The sequence below is a fragment of the Hemitrygon akajei genome, chromosome 5 (assembly GCF_048418815.1).
Source record: "Hemitrygon akajei chromosome 5, sHemAka1.3, whole genome shotgun sequence".
Taxonomy (NCBI): domain Eukaryota; kingdom Metazoa; phylum Chordata; class Chondrichthyes; order Myliobatiformes; family Dasyatidae; genus Hemitrygon; species Hemitrygon akajei.
The window spans coordinates 91,050,602-91,068,304 of record NC_133128.1 but is presented as its reverse complement, the minus strand read 5'-3'; the positions used below and the strand labels follow the sequence as shown (position 1 = coordinate 91,068,304).

At 41.1% G+C, this 17,703-nt stretch overlaps 1 protein-coding gene across 2 annotated transcripts in view; it reads right to left on the bottom strand.

The window, feature by feature from the left end:
- vwa8 (von Willebrand factor A domain containing 8) overlaps window positions 1-17,703 on the bottom strand; it is a 501,727-nt gene that overhangs the window by 179,509 nt on the left and 304,515 nt on the right. For both annotated transcript variants that reach the window (XM_073046008.1, XM_073046009.1), the window contains exons 23-25: window positions 13,912-14,047; window positions 11,812-11,931; window positions 8,988-9,193 (exon numbers count right to left, since the gene is read on the bottom strand). In XM_073046008.1, coding sequence (XP_072902109.1) covers window positions 8,988-9,193; window positions 11,812-11,931; window positions 13,912-14,047 — 462 coding nt within the window. The remainder of the gene's footprint in view (window positions 1-8,987; window positions 9,194-11,811; window positions 11,932-13,911; window positions 14,048-17,703) is intronic.

Below are 17,703 nucleotides of genomic sequence, written 5' to 3'. Positions count from 1 at the left end.
ACATAGATTTATCCGTAAGATGGAAATCTCCGTAAATGTCATACTTTAAATGCTGATGATATATGGAAAGTATACTGAATTGCCAAGACATGCTCAAGATGCTGATCTGAATGCAATGTGGGCTAATATACCAGAAGTGTTGAGGAAATGCTTCACTCGCTTTGGAGATTGGCATAAATACAGTGTTGTGCAGAGAATAGATAAAAATGTTAATGAATACATAGAACTTGTGTGTGATGCATTTCAAAAATATTCTGGATTGCCCTCAGAAGTGGGTCGCTTGCCTTGATCAATGTTATTGTGAGAGGGAATGCAGCCCAGGTTAAAAAATTGTTCATTTCACCTTGGGTGGGATGGGAGGAGGAAGAGTTAAACAAAGAAGTAAACTTTTTACAACATTATCAGAGACAATTAAAATATGAAAACATTAGAACCATTAGGGAAATAAGGATAAAATACCCATATCTGTGCAAAAACTACGTTGTAGGGTTAAGACAATGGATGCGGCAGAGGGGTAAGAAAGGGATGCCCACAAGGGGTGTACTTTGCTTGTGGGAAACCCGGCCATTGGCACCGAGGCAACTTTGAAAACAGTCAGCACCCACCTCCACCTCCACTTGCGCAGCCACCAGCCAACTGAAGATGATGGACAACCCCAAGATTGTGAAGCTATATTTCAAACTACCACCCTTCTGTGACCTATGAAATACCCCACAGCAAAACCCAGATTTAAATTTTTTTTATGGATGGCTCTACTTCCCGATCAGTTTTCAGAAAAAAAATTATAGATATGTGGTGTGTACTTCTCATGCAACAGTTGAAGCAGCACAACTCCCTTTTTTCTGTTTTGCTCAATCAACTGAAGTATTTGTTTTTAAAAGATTTAACAGGATTTAGAGGAACAAATTTGTAGAGAGATTGTAGACTGTTGCAAGAAACGGTAGGGTTGTTATCATAGATGATTTTAACTTTCAACATATTTACTAACACTCCTATACTGTAAAAGGACTAGATGGGATAGAATTTGTCAAATGTGTTCAGGAAAGTTTCCTTAATCAGTACATAGAGGTCCCAATGAGAGAGCATGTGATACTTAATCTGCTATTAGGGAATGAGACAGGGCAGGTGACAAAAGTTTGTGTAGGGGAACACTTTGCATCTAGTGATCATAATGTCATTAGTTTCAAAGTAAATACTGAAAAGGATAGGTCGAGCCATTGGGTGGAGATTTTAAATTGGAGAATGGTCAATTTTGATGGTATCAGAAAGGATGTGGCAAGTGTGGATTGGGACAGGCTGTTTTCTGGCAAAGGTGTACTTGGTAAGTGCGAGGCCCTCAAAAGTGAAATTTTGAGAGTACAAAGCTTATATGTGCCTGTCAGAATAAAAGGTAAAGATAACATGTGTAGGGAACCTGGGTTTTCAAGAGATATTGACACTCTGGTTAAGAAAAAAAGGAGGTGCATAGCAGATACAGGAAGGTAGGAACAAATGAGGTACTTATGGAGTACAAGAGATGCAAGACACCACTAAAGGAAATCAGGAGAGCTAAAAAAGACATGAGGTTGCTCTAGTAGACAAGGTGAAAGAAAATCCCGTGGGCTATATATGTTAAGAGCAAAAGGATTACAAGGGACAAAATTGGACTTCTGGAAGATCAGAATGGTAATCCATGCATGGAGCCAAAAGAGATGGCGGAGACCTTAAATGGATTTTTTGCATCTGTATTTACTTGGGAGATGGACAAAGAGTCCATAGAAGTGAGGCAAAGCAGCAGCAAGGTCATGGACCCTATAGACTACAGAGGAACTGGTGTTAGCTGCCTTGAGGTAAATTAGGTTGGATAAATCCTCAGGGCCTGACAAGATGTTCCCCAGACCTTGTAGGGGGCAGGTGCAGAAACTGCAGGGGTTCTAACAGAGATATTTATATCATCCTTAGCACCAGGTGAGGTATCACAGAACTAAAGGATGGCTAATGTTCCGCTGTTTAAAAAAGGCTCTAAAATAAACCAGGGAATTACAGGCTGCTGAGCTTGACATCAGTAGTGGGAACGTTACTGGAAGGTATTCTAAGGGATCGGATATATAAGTATTTGGATAAACAGGGACTGATCAACTAACTGATCAGGGGTAGTCAGCACAGCTGTATATGTGGTACTGCGTGTCTAATCAATCTTATGGAGTTTTTCGAGGAAGTTACCAGGAAAGTTGATGAAGGCAAGGCAGTGAATGTTGTCTACATGGACTTTAGCAAGGCACTTAACAAAGTTCTGCATAGCAGGTTGATCAAGAAGGTTCAGTCAGAGAGTGGTAGGAGATGGTTGCCTCTCCTACTGGAGGCATGTGACTAGTGGGATGCTGCAGGGATCGGTATTGGGTCCTTTAGTTGTTTCTCATCTATACCAATCATCTGGATGATAGTGTAGTTAACTGGACCAACAAATTTACAGATGACATCAGGATTGGGGGTGTAGTGGACAGTGAGGAAGACTATCAGAGCTTGCAGCAGGATCTGGATCAGCTACAAAAATGGCAGATGCAATTTAATGCCGACAAGTGTGAGGTGTTGCACTTCGGTAAGGCCAACCAGGGCAGGTCTTACACATCGAGGAGTGCTGCAGAACAAAGGGATTTAGGAATACAGGTCTGTAATTCATTTAGCATCACAGTTAGATAGGATTGTAAAGAAAGCTTTTGCCACATTGGCCTTCATAAATCAAAGTACTGAGTATGGGAGATGGGATGTTATGTTGAAGTTGTGTAAGATGTCAGTAAGGCTCAATTTGGAGCATTGTGTACAGTTCTGGTCACCTACAGTACCTACAGGAAAGATGTAAGTAAGGTTGGAAGAGTTCCACAAAAATTTATAAGGATGTTGTTGGGACTAGAAGACCTGAGTTATAAGAAAAGGTTGAATAGGTTCGGACTTTATTCCTTGGAACTTAGAAAATTGAGGAGAGATTTGATAGAGGTATATAAAATTATAAGGGGTATAGATAGGGTAAATACAAGCAGTGTTTTTCCACTGAAGTTGGTTGGGGCTTCAACTAGAGGTCATGGGTTAAGGGTGAAAGGTGAAAAGTTTAAGGGAAAACCTCTTTCAGAGGGTCATGAGAGTGTGGAACAAGCTGCCAACCAAGTGGTACAAGTGGGTTCGATTGCAACGGTTAAGAGAAATTTGTATAGGCGCACTGATAGTAGGGGTATGGGTGGCTATGGTTCCAGTGCAGGTCAATGGGACTAGGCAGTTTAAATAGTTCAGCATGGACTAGATGGGCCAAAGGGCCTGTTTCTGTGCTCTACTTTTCTATGACTCTGTGTATGCATTCTTAAAGCCGTTACTACTGTGAATATTTATACAGACTTTCATTATGCCTTCAGAGTGAATGACTATAGACAATTATGGAAGCTCTGTGGATTTCAATAAAACATAGCAGGTTGATTGCTAATTTTCTCTGTGTTATTCAATTACCTTCTGCTATTACAGTTTTATTAAGTGTATGACTCACACTAATGGAAGTGATGAAATACATAAAGTTAATAAATGGGTTGATTCTGCTGCCAGGGCAGCAGCAGAGGATAATTTTGGACATGTGGTACCCCATTACCTTCAGGCTGCCAATTCTTTTTCACATTCTATTGATGAACTTATACAATTTCAGTGTGATGCACCTGAAGCCAGAAAGATTTCATGGACTAAAGCACACTGTATATGAGATTCTCAGGGTTTCTGTCAGCTCCACGATGGTCATCCTCTGGCACCTTCTGCTCTCCCCCCTGGCAAGCACACATGGCAAGAGGAAAGTGATGGGCATGATTGAAAATGAGTGGTATATGCCAGGGTTTCCAGCCTGGTGAGAAAAGTAGCAGCGAACAGCATGATTTCCCAGAGATATAATCCTGGGAAAACACTGCCGGTATCGGCCACTGTTGGGCCCTCTAAATGGATTTTAAACAATTACCCAGATGTATCGGTTAGAATTATGAACTTTTCATTGTATGTTTGTTTTCTCAGTGGGTAGAAGCATATCCAGTTTAAAGAAATGATGCTGTAACTGTTCCTAATCTCTTATTATGAGAATTTACTCCTAGGTTGATCTTGAGTGATAATGGCCCACACTTCACAGGCAAGGTGATACAAGAACTAATGAAAGCCTTGCAGAGCAAGCACCATTTCACCTATTCTTACCATTCTGGGGCAGTTGAAAGACAAAATAGGGCCCTGAAAAGCAAGCTGGCTAAATTGTGTGAGGAAACTGGGCTAAAGTGGCCAGAGGTGCTTCCACTGGTTCTCATTACAATGCACTGCGCCCCAAAGTGCATAACAGGGCTTTCTCCGTATGATATAATATTGGGATGTTCCATGCACATGCCAGTTCCCCCCCTCCTTTTCAGTACGACAAAAGGACATCCATACTCAGAGTGAAAACATGTTACAGCATTGAGTGGCATTAACGTGAAATATTACAGGGTTTTCATCACCTGGTATCAGAAGCCCAAAAAGTTGTGACTATATACCACATATACCAGTAAGCCTACTGACGAAAGAACTGCCTGGAGCCCCACTGGGAAGGTCCATTCCAAGTGTTGCTGACCACAATAAGGTCCAAGGAAAGCCCACGTGGATACACGCCTTGCACATCGTGCCAGCAGTGTCACTGGCCCAAGGAACAAGTAGCCAAAGAAACCTTGATGATATGGACTGAACTCCAGATCTTTGTAATTTATTATCTTATATAATCATTATGCATTATAAGTTTTGGGTAATCTGGGAATCTGTTTCTGCCTAAATGAAGAGGTACTGTACCTCATGACACTAATACTCCTAACACTTTTCTTCACCTTAGTTATGAAAATGTGTTGCATACTAACTGGTCAGGTGTTTGGGTGTGCTCTAGAGGACCTATCCATTTGGAAGGTGGTTTGTCAATGCAGCCTATACCTCTAAATCACAGTGAGCTTCATTTTGTGTTTTACTTTACTAACAAAACCAGAACTGTACAGGTTCTGCATTTTGCATTGGAATGACTCTCGTCAATGTTACTGTTTTGAGGGAAAGTATCAACCACCTACAAAGGATTGCATAGCCCCTCCTGTTCTAAAGTTGCTCACGGGAAAAGGGGTGAAGTATGTTACTGTATTCATCAAGCGTACGGTAACAGTACGTGCAGTGCCTATACCACTGGTGACCCTCTGAATCCTGTTAATGGTACTTATTGGGTAATTGGTTGCCAGGCCTATCAATGGCTGCTGAGTACTTCTTATAAAATAGGATCTATGGACTTAACTAAAGCCAGTGAGATTTTGTTGCTACCTGGCCTATGTAGTGCCATATATGTATCACCGGCCTACACTCTCTCCATATCCCACTGTACAGAGCCACCATCAAAGCAGGATTACGGAAATGGAGCATCTCTGGATAACAGCATCCCCATTCTGGGGACCTGCTGGACTTGCTAGTGACAGCATCAATGGGGGATATGGCTAATGATACGGCCTTAGTGCTAAATGATGCAAGTGAAGTCACCAAGGACATCACCACCAAAATAGTGGGAATCCACACGGTGGCCCTTCAAAATCAACTAGCATTAAACTTTTTGTTGGCTGGAAAAGGTGGTACTTGCTCCATCATTGGACAGGAGTGTCATACATCCATCCCTGTTATGTCCAAGAATATCACCAATTTTACTCTGCATATCCAAATAGAAGCTGATACAGTTAGGACAATTGGAAAGGAGATGCACAGGACTCTAACCTTATGTTAGGGACCCTTTAGCTGGCTTCACTGCTTACTAGGGGGCTGGTACAACTCTACTGTACAAGGACAATGGGAGTGCACTTCTGCTAATTGTCATATTCTTTTTAATCTCTTGTTTGAGATTACAATGTGGAGTAATGACCATCACAATACAACAGCTAATTGCGCCTGATGAAATGGTTAAAGTTTCAGAGACTCTGTGCTATTGAAATTCAATGCTCCCTTCTGTAGGACAAAAGGGGGGCAGGGGGGAAAGAGTATGAAAGTTGTGCTTTCCAGTACGCAACGTTAGCCAGTGGCAATGTGTGATCAACCCAGGCAAGTGGGGCCTCTGAAGTGAGACCTTTTCTAGAAAGGTCTTTGACAAATACAGCTTCCCTTTACACAGTAAGGGGTGCCAGAGACAGGTGAAATAAGAATGTAATGAAAGGATATGAAACACACCCAATAACTAAGGGGCAAATGCTCTACTAATTTCAAAGTATCATCAGTTGTCAGTTTATAGTTTCTATTGACTTTTAATACCTCTATTGTGAATGGTGATTGATCTTGCAAGTAAGGAATTCAAACATACACAATTTAATAAATGGTCAATATTCATAACCAATAAGTCAATTCTGTATAAAAACAGCATTTTCTACCTTGGCTTCACAACAGTTTGATGACAAGGGCCATACTGTTCTCCTTGTGCACAAGTAATGTAAAGGTGTGTATGTGTTCTGAGTCCAGTTAATCTGTGATGATACATCCACAAGATGGTGGAATGGACAGACGTAGTAAATGATACACAATGGAAGAAGAGCGGTGATCCAATGAGAGGTGGTATAAATTCAATGTCAAGTTGAAATGTGTGTCAGAAATAGAGTCCTGGGGTTTTCTACATTTGCAGTTCTTTTGACCATGACAAGACAGCTAGTCGATAACCTGTTTATAAAAGAAAAGGCAACTGGGATATTTGTCTTTATTAATAGAGTCACAGAGTGCAAACCCTTATAAACTTATGTAACATGCTGTAAGGTTTCACTGCCAAGGCTAATGTAATGGCTTCTATGTAATGTTCCACTGCTAAGGTAGCAGCAATGCCTGGGTAATGACTAGAGATAATGAGGCATGTTAGCCAATGAGGGGATGTTGTTCTTCCTTGTGTGTCTGGGAGTCGGGATTTCATGGTTTTTCGTCAGGGAGCGATGGAGAGAGAGGACATGAATGGAGAGAGTCGGTAGACCACCGGGCGGAGTGGACTAAGGAGAGAGGGTCTGAGGGGCAGCTACGCTTGGAGGTCAACGGGAACAAAAGAACAACCAGTGAGCTCCAATGTTGCACAATAGACTGTTTCATGAGAATGGGCCCTTTTCTTTTTTTTGTTTCTTTACTAACCATATAGTCAAATTAAGAATTATAAAGCTCAATCATTTAATCGCATATTGTATACTGTTTGATACTTTTCAGTGCGGGTTTGTAACACAGCATCCACACAAACGTGATTTCTCAGTTTGGTGGGGCCCGAGGCTGTTTTGCCCTAGATGACCACGGGCTGGCCAAACCTGAAGACCTGACGGTTACACTTATATCCTGTCTAATACTGCTCACCATACTTCAAGATGTAAATTACTTGGAGAAATTGGTCTGGCCAGAGTACAGACAGACAGACATACTTTATTGATCCTGAGGGAAATTGGGTTTCGTTACAGTCGCATCAACCAAGAATAGTGTAGAAATATAGCAATATAAAACCATAAATAATTAAATAATGATAAGTAAATAATGCCAAGTGGAAATTAGTCCAGGACCAGCCTATTGGCTCAGGGTGTCTGACACTCTGAGGGAGGAGTTGTAAAGTTTGATGGCCACAGGCAGGAATGACTTCCTATGACGCTCAGTGTTGCATCTCGGTGGAATGCGTCTCTGGCTGAGTGTACTCCTGTGCATAACCAGTACATTATGGAGTGGATGGGAGACATTGTCCAAGATGGCATGCAACTTGGACAGCATCCTCTTTTCAGACACCACCGTCAGAGAGTCCAGTTCCACCCCTACAACATCACTGGCCTTACGAATGAGTTTGTTGATTCTGTTGGTGTCTGCTACCCTCAGCCTGCTGCCCCAGCACACAACAGCAAACATGATAGCACTGGCCACCACAGACTCATAGAACATCTTCAGCATCGTCCAGCAGATGTTAAAGGACCTCAGTCTCCACAGGAAATAGAGACGGCTCTGACCCTTCTTGTAGACAGCCTCAGTGTTCTTTGACCAGTCCAGTTTATTGTCAATTCGTATCCCCAGGTATCTGTAATCCTCCACCATGTCCACACTGACCCCTCACTGACTTGAGATTTCTCTCCTCACATTAGTGAATACTGATGAAAGCTGAGCAGATATGGAAAATGTTATCAAGTTTTGACTGAATAAATGGGGATACACCATTTGCAGTGGACCAGGATCAGGTCTCAGACAAGGGAGTTAGGATCACTGAAATTGAAGGGGGCAAGTGAGTTGTGGTCTAAAATGCATTGCTTGGAATGGTACTACAATCAGATTCAATGATCACTCACGGTATTTCATTAACCTCCTTTGAAAGGGAAATGCATGGAAATGGAAAAAGCTGCATGCAATGGGAAGGAAGCCAGAGAGAAATTTAGTGGATCTTTCTTTCAAGGAGTACACAGGCATAATAGGCTCAGTTGCCTCATCCTATGAGCTAGAAATATAAATCTTTTAAAGCCTTAGTAATCACCTCAATACAGAATTGCTGAACTCGTTTATGCTCTCCTTATTACAAGATGTATACACAATTGAAAGATACAAAACATAAAAAGCCTCTGCCAAATGGGAACTTTTTGAAAACAGGCAAAATTACAGCAGTTCAAAACACAGCAGCATGAAAGGAGAAATGGGTGGAGTCACTTAAGGTTTTAAAATGCAACCAAATGATTTAAGCATTAATTTTGGATATACTGGACTATTGCATCAGAGAGCTTCAATTTAAAAAAGGTTTAAAATTAAAACATGAGAGGAAAAAATGAGAAAAATTAATACAACTGAGTGTGAAGTAGGAAGATAATCAGAAGATTAAGTCTTCAGCAGCCATTTATCTGTCACAACACAAAGATACCAAAGGGCAACAATAATATATCACATATGTTTTGGACATTTAGATAGGATTGTTAAAGAGAATGTTTTAAATCTGAAATTCCTATCAGTGCATTCTGCATGAGTTCACTTACCTGTAGATGTTTTACAATATTGACAACTTCCCTTGTTGAATATGGATAGGTTATGATTCCTTGATCAGCCATATTTCTCAACTCGCCGAAGGCAGACACAAGCTTTTTAAGAACTTGCTCTGGGACATCAGGGCCGTATTGTCGAAGCATAGCAAGTTCAGACTGGGGTTTAGGATTATCAACTGCACTGCAGCTAAAAATATCACCTGGCCAAAAAAGAAATAAAAGATACAGGGATCAGTACTGTGGCCTCAGTTTTTTCACAGTTTATATAAATAGCTTGAGTGAAGATGTTAGAAGTATATTTCTAAAATTTATTGTTGATACAAAGATTCATGGAGAGAATATTAGGGGATTACAAATGGATGCACAAAGTTAAGTGAGTGGGTAAAGATCTGGTAAATGTGTGAAATTGTCCAATTTGGCAAGAAAAATAAAGGTAAGTATATTATTTGAAAAGTAAGAGATTACAGAGCTGTGAGATGTAAAGTATCCTGGGTATGCTAGTGCACAATTCACAGAAGGTTAATATGCAGACTTTGCAAAGTTAACAGAATGCGATCATTTATTGGTATGTGAATGGAATACAGAACATATAGGGTACTGATGAGAAAATGTGGAGCACTATGGTGTTAGCTTGGAGTCCACACCCTTACATCCTTACAAAGTTGCTGCGTAATTTGATAGGGTGGTTAAGAAGGCATATAGTTTATTGGCTTTCATTTGTCAGGGGACTGAGTTCAAAAACCGTGAGGTAATGTTGTATGTCGCTCTTAAAATTTTAGTTAGGCCACACTTGGAGTATTACGTTCAGTTGCAGCCTTCATTATAGGAAAGAGGTAGAAGCTTTAGAGAGGGTGGAGAGATTTACCAAGATGCTGCCTGGATCTTATGAGGTAGTTTTTTTTTAACACACAATGTGGTAGGTACATGGAAGAGTGATGGTAGAGGCAGATACATTAGGGACATTTAAAAAGCTCTTAAGTAGGCACACTGATGAAAGAAAAATGCTGGGCAATAGGGAGGGGACTGATTAGGTTGATCTTAAAGAAGGTTAAAAAGTTGGCACATTATGGGCTGAATGGCCTGTACTGTATTGTACAGTACTTTACTGTTCTGTGTATGGTTGGCAAAAAAGTTTTTTCCCACTGTCTTGGCACATGTGACAATAATAAACCAATTACCAAATGTATCTCATTGACAGCTTAGTTCATGAAGTGACTAAGGGGCCCCAAATTAGCTAAGAAAGGAGAGAGTAACTATTCATAGCTTTACAAGTAGGTTTTAGAACCACTAATCTATCTGGAATGCATTCATGAATTAGTGGGGAATGACTACAAAGTTTTTGTATAAAACAGAAATATCATAAAACAGTGAGGATTTTAACAAACTTCAAGAGTACATGGACAGCCATGGAAAGTAGGCAGAAAGCAAATTACCGGTACATTTGTTATGAGGAAGTGTAACAGTGAAAAGTGATACAATTTAAATGGGTTACAGGAACTTTGGAGTTGAGAGACATATAAATCTTTAATACGGGTGTCCCCCCCATTTACAAAGGTAGAGCGTTCTTATGAAGCCTTTCTTAAGCCGAAATGGTGTTAAGCGAAGAACCATTAATTTAAATGGGAAAAATTTTCTTAAAAGCTAAAATTCTCTTTGTAATGTGAAAACAATACTAATGTAGGTCTTTTGTAAAAGTGAAGTGGTGTAAAACAAACATTCGTAAAGCGGGGGACGCCTATAGTGCAAATCATGTTGGACATGTGAGATCTTTTGTTTTCTAAATGATAGTATTTTATATATGGAGACTACAAAAACAAGTGCTAAATTACAAGTTATAAATCAGCTGAAGATCAATCGAAATCTGGCCTCCACATTTTAGAAAGGATATTAAGTCCTTGGGGAGTGCAGAGGAGATTTACCAAAATGATAACAGGAATGAAGGTTTTCAGTTACAAGTAGGGACTACAGAACTTGGAACTGACCTACATAAAGCAAATAAACTTAAAATAAGATTTGATAGAAGGATCAAAATTATAAAGGATTTTGATTAAATGGATAGGGAAATTTGATAAGTGAAATGATGGCCTAGGAAGCTGAGAACAAATACTGTTGTGGTCTGAAATGATATGCAAAGCTATTCAATGGTAACCTTCAAAGGAAACTTGGCAATTAGTTTAAAAAGATTGCCAATATCGCATTTCATATGTATGTTTCCATTTGTAAGGCATGATTGCTTTCATAGAAATAAAAAGCAAAAATAGTCTTCTTTCCCTACACTTCCAAACCCTCACACCAACCAATCCCCTCACAAAGTAATGGCACATTAACATGAGTAATAAAACAAAATATTACTGTCACATGTACCAAGGTGCAGTGCCGAGCGTTCCATCCATACAAATCATTTCAGCACATCAGTGCTTTGAAGGTAAAAATGATAACAATAAAGTGCTGCAGTTAAAGTGCAGCCAGACAATAAGGTGCAAGGGCCATATCGAGGTAGATTGTGAGATCAAGAGTCTATCTTATGTAAGGAGATCATTCAATAGTCTTCTAACAAGCTGTCCTTGAGCCTGGTGGTACTTACCTCCAGGCTTTTCTATCATCTGATGAGAGAGGGGAGAAGAGAGAATGCCTGGGGTCAGTGGGGCCCTTGCTTATAATGCCTGCTTTACTGAGGCAATAAGAACCATTCGGCTCCTTGTGGTAGCTTAATATCATAAACTAGGCAAGAATAGAAGTGTGTTAACTAGTGTGGACATTCTAATAAAACACTAATAATAATTTCCATTTGAATAAAGGGTTGAATTATAAATCTCACCTAGTGCACCGAAGAAATCATTACCCAAAAAGGGAAACCCTGGTCTATTTGCCAAAACGATCATTCGGAAATCTGGATGAATTACTATCACATCTGTTCTTCCTTCAGCGCTGGCTTGATCTGAAATATTAGCACGTAGTCCAACAAATTCCTTAGTAATTAAGAACTTTTATTGCTAATACTCATTTTAAATACATATGTAAAAAAATTAGCTGAAAATATAAAGAGATAAAGGTCCAAAATTTCTGATTGGTTGATACATCTCAAAGTGACTAGGAAGGATATGAGTCAGATTTTGAAGAGGTCAGCTTCCCAGCTTCAACTGCTGGACAGCATGTGCAATACATCCCACCAGGGTCTACACTAAGAATTGCACGACTTGCGAGTTCATATGTCAGCACCACCCTGCCAGGAAAGCCTGTCTGCAAAAACCATACAAAGAGTTTCTAACAAAGGAGCAGATCTTTTGGGTCAGCTGTTTATGATCCATTTGAACCTCTTTCCACCTTCCTTCACATAACCTAAGGAGCACAATCTACTTGTCCATTCCCTTCTTCCCAGACTGCAGTCCCTAAACACTCCCTTGGTAATGCCTTAGGATGAACACTTAGTACTGAGAGGAATTCCTCGCCACATTGATATCCATCATCAAGACCAGCTGTTTCCACATCCACAGTATCACCTTTAGGTCACATGCTTCTGAAAAACTCATTATTTTTCTTGATGTAACTATTCTAATGTCGATCTCTGTAAAATTCAAGCCCATCCAAAACTCTGCTGCTTAGATCCTATAACATACCAAATCACATTCGTCTGTCACCCAAACTCTGTCAGGTCCAGGAAAATCTCAGTTTATAAACTCTTAAATTGGTTTTCAGCAATCGCCTGTTTCTCTTTCTCTATGATCAGTTCTAGCCCCACAACCTGCTATATAAGATGTTGGCAAGGTCACATCTGGAATACTCTGCACAGCTCTGGTCATTCTGCTTTTGGAAGGATGCCACTAAATTGGAGAAGGTTCAAAAAAGATTTAGGAGGAAGTTACAGCAACTAGAGGGCTTCAGTTACAGGAGAGGCCAGCTAGGTGGGGACTGTTCTCACTGAAGCATAGGAAGCTGATCAATGACCTTAAAGAGATTTATCAAATCACGAGGGGCATAGATAAAATGAATAGCCAAGGTCTTTTCCACAGGGTAGGAGAGCCCAAAACTAGAGGGCATAGGTTTAAAGTGAAAGGAGAAAGGGACTTGAGGGGCAACTTTCTCCACACAGTGTAGTATGGAATGGGCTGGCAGAGGAAGTAAGAGAGATGGGCACAATAATATCACTCAAAATTCATTTGGTCAGGTGCAGCACCTGGATAGAAGAGGTTAAGATGAAAACGGGTCAAATACAGGCAAATATGTTGCTCAATTAGGTATCTGGGTTAGCATAGACAAATTGGATTGTATGCCCGATGACTCTAAGACTACCAAATTCTTTCAAATTTGTTCCCTGACAATTTTCCTTATTGCAATCACTTTTTCATTCAAGCCCATAATTTCTATAATTCCAAAACAATCCAATCTCTTCACTTTTCCCCCCTCTTTTGCACTTTCCCTTAAAATTTAGAACACTGAACACTTTGCTATGTGTCAAAATTTCATCTAATTATGCTTCCAAAAATAATCCTGGAATGCATTACTGTATTAAAGATATTTTTCACATGCAAGTTCTTATTTACTCTTCTAGCTTTCCCTTCTACATATATTTTATTCACTTCAGCTCCTTTTTGCAGTCTTGGATGTCATGTTTTAGTGCAGGACCATCCTACACCCATGGTTCATATTTGTGAACTTCTAGGCTCAGTCTTAGCTGAGTCAAACTTGTTCAATGGCATGCTTCAGAGCATGGGATCCTGTCATTCTGCAGATGGTTTCATCACTAAGGAAGTTTGAAAATGAATTATAGTATTTAATCCTTGGTTATAATTAGATTGGAAGATAAATCAATTTAGCTTGTTATGAATTAATAAAATATATACAATTGGAAATATTTCATTAACTGGTATTTTCTTTGCCAGTTTGCATTGTCAGTTTTCAAAGAAACTGAAATATTTACCAACAACAATGCGTCTTCCGTCAGAAAGGATCATCTCGCCACTTTCCACCAATGTCTTCAGGATGCAGGTGACATTGGTTGGTGCCTTGTCAGCCTCATCAATGACCAGGATGTGCCCACGTTTAACAGCTCTTACCTGGGCATAAAGAAAACAAATAGCAAATAAGGCTTTCTTGTGAAAAAAACACTAAACTCTCAGAATCTCCCACTGATTAATAACAAAATGGTGTATCACTGGAGAGCATGCAAAACAGAGAGGTTATAATTATCCAAACAAGTGAGCGGTCTGTCATTTTTTTTTAGGAGAGTATGGGATGCGGGATGGAAGTCTTTCAATTTCTGAAGGCAATCAACAGCATAAGCTCATAGAAGATAGTTTCACTTATCAATATGTCAAAGCAAAGAGCTGTAAATGAGTGGTGTTTGATCTTCCAAGTGGTGCTATGCCAGGCTGCCTGAAAGAGGGGAGTGGGCGTTTCATGCAACCAATTGATAGCTGTGTGAAGCGTTTATGTCGCAACTTTTAACTTGTAGGTTGACAGCTGGGCTTATCATTTCAATGGCCTGCAGGGGGCTGGTGTGGAAAGTGTGGAGTGCAAAACAGAGCGAAGGATGATATCATGCAGCACAGAAGAATTCTATTTTGGTCTGTGTGTATCATTCCTTTTAATCAGTAATCCAATTATTACCACTCCCGACAGCGATATTTCATGCTTCACTGGGCTGCCTTAGACATCAGGATGTATACTCACTGCTATCTTACAAGGAAAAAGAGAAAAGCTCTTTCTGTCTGATCCCTGGTTATGTAGAGAATGAACATAGTTTTCTTTAAAGGAAACAAAGAAAGCTAGAACTCTCAGGAGTTCAGACACATTTGTGGCACAGCTGGCAGAACTGTTGTTTCACTGTTCCAGTGACACTGGTTCAACTGCTGCCTCTGTGGAATTTTGCATGGTTTCCCTGTGAACAAATGGCCTTCCTCTGGTTGCTCCAGATTCCTCTCATGTTTCAAAGATGCCAGGGTTGGTGGGTCACTTCACTGCTGTGTATTACTCTCAACATCACTTCACTGCTGTGTATTACTCTCAACATGTAGGTTAGTGGTCGCCAACCCATTGATCGCGATCGACTGGTTGAACTTTGAGACTTTCCCCAGTAGATTAAAAAAAAATAAATAAAAACACAAATACTGTTGAGAGATTGTTTCTGGGTTGCGGGGTTTTAGTTCCGTTCTTTCTGCCCAGTGCACATGTGCATAGATCCCCCGCACTACACAGTGTACTTCAATGGTCCAAGGAAACAATATGAGTCAGTTGCACCTTCCCTCATTCCCTGTCACACCCACTGTTGAACTTGAACCAACGCAAGGTCATCAGTCACCTAAACGCAGTGACACCCTTGCGCGGCCGGCGGGAACCTCCGATGCTACTGGCCCAGAGCGCGGCTGGCGGGAACTGCCGATGCTACTAGCCTGGAGTACGGACAGATAGGCACTGCCTCTGAACCTGTTTAGCACACCGAATGACGTGGGGAACCCGGTACTAAAATATTCGCAGACGACCTAATTCAGGCTCAAGGTTTCGTAAGTAGCAGAGCAGCTGCCTCGCTGCGATCTGCTGAAACAAATCTTTTGTCGGCCGATAGATACTACAAGGGGGGTGGGTGCGGGCCTGTCGCTCTCCTCACTCGGTCAGTCGCTCTCTCTGGACAGCGACTGCTGCCGCCCCCAGCACAGGGACCTCCGACCCTGACCTTGTCCTCTCACCCCACCCACGACCAGCTGCACCTGGCCAGGGTGTTTGGCCGGCAGAGGCTGGAGTTTGGGCCAGGAGGCTGTCCAATAAGGCAATGAAGCCCTCAAAACTGCTTCGGTACCCTGAGTCCAAGCACCCTGCACTTAAAGACGAACCCGCTGACTTTTTTCAGCGGAAAAATGTGAGCAAGCAGGACAGCAGCTAAGTGCCGAGAGCCGCGAAAACTAAATTGCTGAATAGACCGGACATAAGGAACCTGCTTCGAGTATCGCTGTATTCCCATTGTGTTCAACACTTCTCCCCCCCCCCCCGGTTGGCCGGTCTGCAAGTATATTGTCAATATTAAACCGGTCTGCGGTGCAAAAAATGGTGGGTACCCCTAGTGTTTATGCATTATTTCTACTTCCGGGTTGCGGGGTTTTACTTCCTGTCTTTTCTGCCCCGGTGCGCTTGCGTGTAACTAATCGATCCAAGGTCGATCTCGCCTTTAACTGAGGCTGAAGTAGGGGATCTTGGGCTTAAAAAGGTTGGTGACCACTAATGTAGGTGAAAGGAGGAAGAAGGTGGAAACTTTGGGAAAATAAAATTGGATTGAAGATTCATGCAAACTTGATAGGTAGAGGGGTCTGTTTCTGTGTCATTGGAAGCTATGCCTTACTGAAGCATCTTCTCTATGACTCTTAAATTTGCATAATCTCTAATGGCTCTTAGGGCATTGAGTATAGGAATTGGGACATTATGTTGCAGTTGTAAAAGTCATTTGTGAAGAAGAGCCTTGAGAACTGTATACAGCTTTGGTCACCCTGTTATATGAAAGAAATGTTAAACTGCAAATAATGCAGAGATTTATGAGGATGTTGCCAGGACTAAAGGGTCTGAGTTATACGGAGAAGTTGGCCAGGCTAGGTGTTTATTCCATGAAACATAGGAGAGAATAAAGGATGTCATTATGGAAGAGTTTAAAGTTATGAGAGGCATTGGTAAGGTGAATGGTAACAGTCTTTTACCTAGGGCAGAGGAACCTATTGGCATAAGTTTAGGATGTGAGGGGAATGATGCAGAAGGGAGCAGAGGGGTAATTTTTTTCCACTCAGAAGATGGTGAGTTTATGAAAAGAGCTGCCAGAAGAAGTGGTTCATGCAGGTACAATAGTATCATTTAAGAGGGGCAGGGCCTGGAGGGATATGGGCCAAATATAAGAAATTGGCTCTAGCTCAGTGGGCACCATGGATGGCATGAACTCATTTGACTCAAGGGCCTGTATTCATGTGGTATTGATATTTCCATTTTTATTTCAGACTCAACATTTGCAGTTTTAAAAACTTTTAATGTAATTTGCTTCTTTTGTCCATTCAAATGCAGATCTGCATAAAGGTGGCTGTACAAAATGCATTTCTGGTTGCATGCAAACAGGAAGAATGGAGCTTCTTGCATTTGCTCAGACTGCTATCTGGTTTCACTGAATTTAAAGGGGCCTGAGGATTCCAGATGTTTAATGAGATACTTGTACTGATTGCCCTGGGACTTGCTGCTGACTGAAAAAGTTTCAACTGGCTTTGAGCTCAGTTAGAGCTAGCACGTTGAAAACTGTAAGTGTCTCCTGATTCTCCTCTCCATGATTAGATTCTGGGACTGAGGAAATGACTGTGTAGATATTAGTTGAATATCTTTTCCCTCTAAACCAAGGGTTCCCAACCTTTTTTTAATGTCATGGACCAATACCATTAAGCAAGTGGTCCACAGACCCCAGATTAGGAACCCCTGCTCTACACTCTGATGCTTGATGTATGGACTCCCACATTATGAGGAGAATGGTAAGAAATCTCTGTTACTAATGTCCAGTTTGATTGTCACTGGGACCATTTGGCTCTGAGCCTCACCTTGGTCTTTGAAATAAGATTTAGACCCTCCATCCATATATACACCATGGAGATGATTTGTGGGATGGAAGTGACTGTTAGACATCAGAGCAGTGTTTGCTCAAGTGCGTTAGAATTGAAATCAATAAAGTAATGGCCACTGTCTTCAGTTCTACCAC